This window comes from Oncorhynchus kisutch, linkage group LG19 (genome assembly GCF_002021735.2).
Source record: "Oncorhynchus kisutch isolate 150728-3 linkage group LG19, Okis_V2, whole genome shotgun sequence".
Lineage (NCBI taxonomy): Eukaryota > Metazoa > Chordata > Actinopteri > Salmoniformes > Salmonidae > Oncorhynchus > Oncorhynchus kisutch.
This window is the reverse complement of record NC_034192.2, coordinates 27,029,708-27,040,011: the sequence shown is the minus strand read 5'-3', so window position 1 is coordinate 27,040,011 and position 10,304 is coordinate 27,029,708. Positions and strand designations below refer to the sequence as shown.

The following is a 10,304-nucleotide window of genomic DNA, read 5'->3' as shown; positions in this document are numbered from 1 at the left end:
AAAATATATAATTTACTATACTGACATTAGTTTGGGGAATAAATGGTAAATCCTAAATACATAGCTAGCTAGTTATAACAATTTTATTGTAATATTACAATTCTAAGGAGACTAATGATAATTCTCACAAGTCGTTAAATGAAGGGATGCAATCATTAGAACGAGATGCCAACGAATCAGGATTTTACTCAAGGCAACTCTGATGTAATGTGCATTCCCCAATTAAATTAATCAGATACTTGATAATGGTATAACCAGAAAAGTGATTGGAAACAGGAGAGGAACAATTTCACCGGTTCATACCATTTTTATTCAATTTTTTTCAGACATTAAACATTTAAAAACAACATAACTATCATTTAAATGTTTGATCATTACAGAAAACAATTTTATTATAAAATACAATAGGCAAAAATAATAATAAAAAATGGCAGAACTTGTGCAACACATTTGAAATACAAAGCTAACCAGGCAGGAAGTTTCTTTGATACATAACCCATTTTTAATGAATCCTTACAACTATACGTTAATAAATCCATAGCATAACAGTTACCCTGCTCTGTACAAAAAATAACAAACTAAAAACTACAGCATGCCTGAACTAAGACAACTTCTGTCTTTGAATTTTCTGTTTACAACATTGTCCATCTTTAAACTGTTGACAAAACGTCAGTGAGAGAAAAATACAACATTGTCCATCTTTAAACTGTCGACAAAACGTCAGTGAGAGAAAAGGCTATTTACTTGGAATGGTAACCCTGTTCTTCCCTGATGTCTGACCAACATTGTACATCGTTTAGGGAATAGGTAGCATTTAAGTATTATATAAAGCTTGAGCCTTGAGGAACAGTATGTCATTGGGCTAATTTATGGTATCCACATTGCTAACTGTTTTATAAATTAATTGCTTTTAGAACACTGTGAAGGATTTATATTAATGTAACAATGCTGCATTTCACAGTTAAAATGGATCTGACTGAAATGTTTCCAGAACTGACAGTGATTGTTCCATATCTGAAAAACATGTTGTTTAAAGTAATTGAGCAGTTTATCTCTAAGGCTTGAACATAGGGAACTGATCTTTGGGAAATCGCTCTACTTTTCACAATAAATTTGTCCATCTGCAACATCACAATGTTACAGAATTGCAATAATACTTTCAGAAATACAATTGTATCAAAAGCACATTATTTTTCTTCAAATGTGTATCCCATTTGGTTAATAAATGGCTGTAAATTGTAGTTCATCTATTTAAGCAAGTAGGAAGCACAGCCATGATAAGTAAATGCCTTTTTTCTGTTGTTGACTGAAACTGTACATTCGTTTATATGTTGTCTCTCTTTGCAAAACAAAGTGGAGGAGGAAACAGAGAAATGACACTCCAGGTGACATTGGAATGACTGAAATGCCAAGGTCACACAGGACAGACTACCAAAAGATCATAGGTTAAGGGGTGGTAAGATGTCACTGGTCAGCAATACACTCATATCAAGGCAATGGATTTCCAATGCATTTTTGTCAGCTTTGGGCAGTCAAAATAAGTAATATATATTCCATATGGTACAATCCTTTACCGGAGGACATAAATCATAAAGCACCTCATCATTCTGTACAGATATAAACAGCAAAGGGATCTATGGATGACTGTTCTTCATTTTCCCTAACGCATGTCTGCTACTGCTTTAAGACAACAACAAGCTGAATGAAGGGTTTGACATATAGTCGAATGAAGCTACATATACCGACTGTTGACTTCAATTTGCATAACCACCACTTCTGGTGACCGAAGGTCAACATGCACTATTGTTAGTGACACCAAGTGACTGGCAATGGTTTGCTGTCACAGACACAAGCCATTTAGATTACAAACCAATTACACTAAATTATTCCGCTAATAGGTATGTTCATGTGTTATGAGAACCCGGTCCAAGTTGTATCAGTCATATTAAATGTGACACAATATTCACTGAATATGAATCAACATGGAGTCATACGGTCGTTAATTGACTAACATGGTGCGGTGCATTGTGTTCCCTAAGTGTTATTTACAAGGGCTTCATTTGCAGAGCGATCAGAATGCTTCCAGCTGAGACAATGTTAAAGGAAAACTCCACCCATAAACCTTTTCCATTATATGATGCTGCGTTTTGCATTATGTGATGTAAAACGCGTTACGCCGGCTGTAAAACGCGTTACGCCGGCTGTAAAACGCATTACGCCGGCTGTAAAACTGTATTTCTAAAGTTATATATCTTTAAAAAACTTGATTGCTGACAAGCAAAACCTTTTGGGACTATAACAACAATGTGTTATTGAAACAAATACCAAAAGATAGTTTTTGTGTGGAATTTTCCTTTAATTGGAGATAATTGTTCCCAATACTTGTTTTCAATGTAGTGGAACAATTGAACAAGAGATAACAAAAACACCAAAATGACAGACTTCAGCCAAGCTATAAGGCTTAGTGTTGTACTCACTTACTCCAGGAAAAAAAAGCAGGTTTAAAAAAAAAAGAGAAGAAATTATGATTAAGAACATGATAAATATACAACAATTTGTAACACAATAATATTGTGTTGATAGTCTGTCAGATTTCTTCTAGGTATAATAATAATAATAATAATAATGAGTTTGATAGCAGAAATGGTTGGTTTTGACTCCCACTGTGCTGACATCCCTTCCTTGTCTCTACCTTAGATGAGCCTGATGTGTTTGCATTGGAGTTAATTGCAGTGAACCTAGGAAAACATCCTTTGAACATTAACACTGCATGAGGGCATAACTCTTATTGATTCTGCTTTTAAGTAGTGCCTGATTGTAATAAATACTGTTCAGGCTTTAAACTGAGAAGACGCAGAAGGTGAGCTGCACTTCGTACTGTACCTACTCTAGCTAGTATAGTTTACATATTTTTGTTTACTCTGCAATGCGTCAAAGATTTGTATGCTATTTTCAATAAAATTCTCTAGAAGTATTCATTTTAAAATGAAACTTCCTGTATTCATAAATCTATCTAGGAAATATCAACATTAGTAGCAGCAATATAAAAACAAGCCAATTAGGGACTCATTTAATGAGTAATTCCTTCCTGATATGTTATCATCATCACCTGGTTTTACCAAACAAAAGACTAGGTCACACCATAAATTGGCTTGTAAACACTGCCAGTCCAGATGGCACCTCATTCAACGTTTCACGATTTCCTTGTTTTAGACATAAAACCGCATATTTAAAACAAAAACTGATTCTGTTCTCCCTGGTAGGCATAAGCCAATTTGATTCAGCCTTTCCTCATTGTGGAATGAATGCAAAACATTAGCTGCTCCTCTTCGGTGCCAGACTGGGGCTGAGTATGGAGCTGGTTGTTTATATCAGATGATGGATGAGAGAGAGAGAGGGAGAGAGGGAGAGAGAGAAAGAGAGAGAGAACAGAGAGCCAGTGCTGCTTGGTGCTTTTGACTAGCTGCCAAAGGGCCACAGATTTCCCTGACAGAATGGCCTGTCTCTAGCGTGAATAGGAACAGCTGGGAAAAGCCACTGGAAGTGTACAAACTGCTTCCCTCATAGGGGCAAAGACAGTTGGCTAATTTGGACTGGAGGAGAAAATGGGATCATTTGCATAAAAAATTATGCACATGCTTCATTTTCCCCCAACTCAACATTGACTGATAGTTATGAGATTATTATCACAAGTTGTTGCAAAAGGCTAAATGAAAAAATGCACTTCAGATACAGTACAATGAAAGTTTAAGTTGTTAGGTTCGCTTTCATATTTCTCAATTAATTTAGTTACATTAAGACTGGTGTAGATATTGCTATTACCATATGGTGTGGCATCCTACAGCTTTAAAATAGATTTGGAATTGAATGAGCACTGTTTGTGAGGTTACAATAGCATGTAGGCTACAACACTGTTCCATAAAACAACACTGAATGACATTAAATCTAAATAAGACAGTTAATGGATCAACATCAAGTGATTTTTGTTTTATCAATAATTTGTTCAGTCTTTTCTTGTGACATTCCAAAACACTTTAATTTGGCCTAAAATCAAGTGATAAAAACTCCAAACATCATTCTAAATGCCAGAAACACTGAACGTGAATTAAGTGCATTTGTCTCTTGATTCTGCTCTTGTTCTAAGTAACACGATAATAAACACAATTAGCGCTATCATCCAGCTATTGCTGTAAATGGGTTGGAGTGTTAATCTATTGATTCTAGGTGATCACAGTAAGTCACATTAAACATTTACATGTTTAAGCGGTTTTGAACATCCTGTTCAGCATCCTCTAAACAGTAACTGAGTTAAAAATTTGATACATGTAAGTCACACATTTGCAATTTTAAAGCCAAACTTGGTATCATACTTGCCAGTAAAAAGTACATGAATAAATTGTGGTTTTATGAAAAATCTAATATACCAATATGGTATGGAAAAATCATTTAGATTCATTCTTGTTCTTCAATATAGACTCTTAATCATTTTCACCGGATACGGAGGCACTTTGTTTTATCATAGTGAAAATCATATTTCACACATAGCCATGGAGATATGGTCTACTGAAACACACTGTATGGACTGTGCTATAGAGAGAACGATTTGGAATTGACACCCAGCAATAGAGAATCCATCCCCAAATCATCTCTGCACAGTGCAACACACACACTTCGCTTCAGTTCATTCTCTCACATCACATCCAAATAAAAACAAACAACAAACCAACCATCAAACTTCCTCCTTAGGAAAACTGCCTGTATCTCATATAGATGGCATACAGTATGTCCATCAAGCCAAGTTTAAATCTAGGACGATCAAATGTACAACTATGCACATAACACGTAAGAAGTGTTACTATGGATAATGCTTTAAAACTCTACACCTCTCTGTGGACATGCACAACTGAACCAACATTTAATACCAAAAGAGTTGCAATATACAACACAGCAGTTATTGTAGACATCGAAAAGACAATGTAAAGGTCCTCTGTAGCGTTACTGGACCCATTGTGGCGTACACTGTTTGTGGTGGTGCTGTAACAGTGATTACACAATTCATATGAATTTAAACACAGTCTCATGTGGTGCATCACTTTGTCTTCCCCGTTCCCTTAGACCCATGGAAAATCAGTGCTGCTTTGGAATAAATCCGGCCTCTTATTACTGTAGGTACAAAAATGACATCAACCCCCCCCCAAAAAAACACATAGATACCACCAACCTCTAGGGCTAAAAGACACGATCCAGATCAGTTGTTATCAGATCTGCTTTAGTTGACTACATTATTATGCAAATCCCAACACAACTAGAGAAATTGCTTGAGGTGGCAGATTGAATTTGATTATTTGTTGTTCATTTCCAATGAGCAACAAGTCATGGAATTATTTCAAAGTATTTGTTGTTCCACTGGGACTTATGGGTAGACATTGACGAACTGTTGCTGTATTTATTATCTGACGTGAGACTGAGGTTTGATGGATCATAAATAAACACCACTATCAGATAGTAGTAAAGAGAGACTTTTCCAACTGGCTTCTGTCGGCCAGTTCATCAAGGCATTGACAAAAACAAAACAATAAAAATAGTTGATACCACTTATAACTTCATGAGAAATCTGCCTGTTGGAATGGAGGTGTGAACTGTGAACAACGCTCCAGGCATTCTGAGAGGACCTTTAGTGGTGATCAAAACAACAACAGGGAAATCACATGGCTTGATCTGGCAGAAAACAACCAAAACAACCACCATACTTCTCCACACAGATCCTTCTCTTCTATTGGCATGCTTTGGAGACAATCCCCAGGTCTTAGGTGGGACTGTCCTTCCATTCACTTTGGGGTTTGGATTTCACTGTTTTCTTTCCACAGCCAACAGAAATGTCAACTTTGTATTGAGGGAGCAGAGAGACAGACTGTGCAGTAGAGCTGATGATGACCTCATCATGATGACCTCTGACCACTAAGAGTTGACAGTCAGTGGGGCTTTCTGGCTGGCAGAGTGTGGTGGGGGCCCTTGGGGCTGGAGTCAGATGGCTGGAGACTGGGGGTTGCTGGGGGTTGCTGGCTGGTAGAGGTAGTGATGGATGTGTGAGACAGACAGACAGACAGACATACAGTGGCAGACAGTTCAGTTCTAGTTCCAGCAGCACTATAACATGTGGGCCTCTATCCGTAGCCAGTGCAGTCCTTGGCGTATGTAGCGCACCAGTTCTGTCATGCTGCTGTGTTGGCTCAATGGTTCCATCGTCGAGTCCAGCTCCTGAAAGAACTCTGTAGAAGGAAATGAAGGGGAAACAGGGTGAATGAGAGAGTGTGTGTGTGTGTGTGTGTGTGTGTGTGTGTGTGTGTGTGTGTGTGTGTGTGTGTGTGTGTGTGTGTGTGTGTGTGTGTGTGTGTGTGTGTGTGTGTGTGTGAGAGTGTGAGAGTGTGAGAGTGTAAGACAAAGACTGACAAGTGTAATAGCATAACGAAGGCTCACATTTATGCAGTCTGTTGTCCATTCCTCCCTTTCCTCCTAATAAACAGTGAGTGACTGAGTCCTGGAATGGCTCAATCCTAAAAGTAACAGCTCTGGTGATCAGTATTTTGCTGAAAGGCCCACCTAGGCTTTATGGTGTCATAACTGCCAATTCCTGTCTCATTTCCACCAAAGGCACCATCCAACAGACTCTAATTGAGCCCGTTATGAGTGTCGACAGAGAGGAGGAGAGGGTCAGATCAACTTCTAATGGGGTACTTCTGAGGCTGCGAGAGAGAGAGAGCTCTCGACTCACACAACCACGTAACATGTCCCTTTAATCAGCTAGGCTCAGATAACGGATGGGAAATGACAGAGACACGACACATCAAACCCTCCATGCACACAGTCAGAGAGGGGGGGGGGGGGGTCCTCAACAACTCTGGCGGTCTCTCTCTCTCTACATTCACTCACTGATGACAGTAAATATAAAGGGTCCATCTATTCTCCACATCTAATTCAAAATAATGCAGAATACATTAGTAAATGAAGAGACCATCCGGAGGGTGATGAAAGGATCGGACTGGACTTGGGTCCTAACAGTTAAGAATAATTACAATGTATGTACAATGAAAAAAAGGTTGAACATGAATGGAGATGCATGTAATTAAGAAAAATATAGGACAGCATATCAAAAGTGAGGTCACCGTTGTATGAAACTATTACAGATACATCTGCTACGATTACAACAGTACAATTTATGCTACCTACTATACACAATATGCTATTGCTGCTAATACTACAGCCCCAATCCAAACATCCTGTTCTAAAACAGAGAGAAGCTGTGTTGTGTCCAGTCTCTAGTACCTTGGCTCTCTGTGGCGAGCTTCTCTGCCGTGTCCCAGTGCTCGTAGCTGCGGAGGATGTTGTTGGTGATGTTGACGTGGCTAGCGGCCATATGATGGATGCGCTGGGGGATGGCCACGTTGCTGGAGGCACCGGAGGGACAGGAGCCCACAAGGCCAGGGCCCGTACTGCTGCTCACCGAACTAACTGGGGAGGGACTCAGAGACAGGGGCGACGGGGTGCCTGTGCTCCTGGGAAGGCAGAGAGACAATACAGGAGTCAGGGGTTAGAGGGGAAAGTTCAGGGCACTGCCACAGAGATAATACTGTACTGTACACACACAAATAAAATTTAATATAAAAGATAAATAAATATAAACTAAACAAGACCTCCATCCCCACGTCATCGAGACATTCATTGGTGCCATGTCTTCATTAGAAAGTGAATCACATGAGAGAAAAATATTTTTTTCCCTTCTTAGCTTTCTGACCCAGGGAGACTGATCAGGGAGATTTGAACTGGGTAGGTTTACATTTAGCCAATACATGTTATTTCGTCAGGCTAAATCACTCTTCGTCAGGCTAAATCACTAATGCTGATTTGAACTGTATGAGCAGCAAACTGGGGATTTTCTCAGCTTGACAATCACGGCTTGATTTTCTGTCAGCCTGCTTCAGCCATCAATCAGAGGACATATTTATCAGTCTTTTAGTGCCAAACCCAAACAATCAGGCTCCAGGTCCTGTAATTCAGCACTAAATTGAAAGGCGCTCGCCCCGTGAAGTTAAATTATGTTCCCTGTCAACAGCTTGCCTCTCTCGGCTCCCTCTCTAGCAGGTTGAGTCTTTTCCTCAAATAAATAAACCCTTGAGGAAAAAAAGAAAATAAGGGGAAAAAAGATTCATGATTGTCAAGGACAGAACAAACAAACTGTGGGAAAAGAGGCCAGAGCATAGTGGAATCTAATGTTGATTACAGTTGCAGCAGGTAGCGGAGCTAACCCAAGCGGATTAAGAAGGCCAGTTTGTGGCTAATGTGACCATGGTGAACTGGAGGTGACTGCAGGAGTCCTATGAGCCAGTAGGATCTGAGGCTAATTGCTTCTGACAGCTCATCTCACAGCAGAACAGCAGGGCCGGTCAGTGCTGTGGCTGAGGGCTAGATCCCAGCCCTGGAAATGACAGGCTAAAGGAGCTCACAGTCACACACAGAGGATGGCTCACCGCCAACTCCCAGACACACTGACGAGCCCCACGGTAGCGCCATGGTAAGCTACGAACCCAAACCCAAACGTACAGGGTGGATCAGCTAGGTTCAGTTGCCATGGAGCATCCAGAAAAATAGTGAAGCAGTGAGCTCATCTCATGCCACCAGTGTGATGTGCTAGAAGCTGGAAGTCACAGTGACAGAGGCTCTGTCTGTTGTGGCCATTGTCTGAACAAAGCAGTCACCATCTGAGAGGATTAGCTTGTTGCTTGGCCAGGAGTAGGCACATACATTGTTCTGTTCTGGGAAAGATCTCATATAAAGAAAGGATTGTGATGCAACATGAGATGACTGAGGTGAAATGTTACTCACTTTCCATTGGCTCCCCATGGCGAAGGTGCTTGGGAACTTTTCTGGAATGGAAGAGTTTTGTGAGAGCATGATATTTTGCAGCTCTACTACACAAACATATTGCATAGCTTAGAAAATCTATTAATGCAACTCAAAAAGCTCCTCTAGAATAATATGCAAGATAATTAATTAAAACAGGCTTAAACACAAACAATGTATGTAAATCATTGATACAGTTCATTTGCACACTAATTGGAAAACAATGTATGGCTTTTAATAACCAACATGCAGAACTAATGAGTATACACAACTCAAAACAAATATATATTACATTTAGAAATCTTATTTGGCTACTGTCCTTCTTCTACTCCTAGATGTTAGAATTAGAAGTTAGCGTTAGTTACCTTGAAATACTCCATTAGGGAACGGGAATACTTTACTGCATGGTCCTTCTTCAATTTGAACATTCTCAAGTACAGGAGGGATAAACAGCGATTGCTATGGAGTTAAGAAAACAATAACATTAACATGAAATACTGGATCTTATACCGTGTATCTAGCATTGACAACATTACATATTACTTATGAACATTAAGCACAAGAAGATAATAAAAGAATAACAATAAGGAAAAAGTGTTTTCTAACTAATTAACTTTGCATATCCATGATGCATGACTAAATAATCTTGTTGTCATCAAACTCTATCTCTCTAATAGCTTGAAAATAAAGGCTAGAAAACAGAGGCTGCAGCCTAGCAATCAGATCCCAGTAGCTTCCCTGCCAGGGACCTTTGGTCTGCAGATCCAGCCTCAGGGCCATGGGGGGGGGGGGCTGACCTTTCAACAGTGTGCTGCACGCCAGACACCAGATGCTTTGGACATATGCACCACCCCATGACATGACACTAACACTCAGGCATTAATAAGCCATCACTGCAGTACACCGCTTCCTTGTTTCACCTATTCTAAACCACATCAGTATGTACAGTACGTACATGCGCGAGCGCACACACACGCGCTCATACGCACGCACGCACACACGCACGCACACTTTGCCCTCTACAACAGATTATAAATGGATGGATCATGTCAGCCAGTGTCAAATATTTGAAAATAATCCCTAATGATGTCTGAATGGTGTACTAACAGGAAATATGACCTGGGAATCTCACTCCTACGCTCATCACTGTCTGCACTGCTAAGTCTGAGAGTCTAACCATAACATTCTAACCATAACATTCTGCTCAGATTATACAATCCATATGACAGGCAGCATATAGATTCCCTTCATCGCCCCTGTAGCAGTGTGGCGAACTGTATATGTTTGTAGTCTGCTGCCTGCCGCCAGGAAATCTTTCATTATCCCTTAATAGCTTAATGAAATACAAGAATAATGATCCACTTTAAGCTGATTAAGTGCTTTAGCAGTGTTTTAAAGCTCCCTTC

The 10,304-nt window shown here is 39.8% G+C and overlaps 1 protein-coding gene across 1 annotated transcript in view; it reads right to left on the bottom strand.

Moving 5' to 3' along the window:
• Positions 1 to 293: 293 nt before the first annotated feature.
• Positions 294 to 10,304, bottom strand: part of LOC109910096 (AF4/FMR2 family member 2-like) — a 171,903-nt gene continuing 161,892 nt past the window's right edge. The window contains exons 18-21 of the mRNA XM_031798063.1: positions 9,264 to 9,357; positions 8,881 to 8,921; positions 7,324 to 7,553; positions 294 to 6,269 (exon numbers count right to left, since the gene is read on the bottom strand). Of these exons, the coding sequence (XP_031653923.1) occupies positions 6,148 to 6,269; positions 7,324 to 7,553; positions 8,881 to 8,921; positions 9,264 to 9,357 (487 nt within the window). The 3' untranslated portion in view covers positions 294 to 6,147. The remainder of the gene's footprint in view (positions 6,270 to 7,323; positions 7,554 to 8,880; positions 8,922 to 9,263; positions 9,358 to 10,304) is intronic.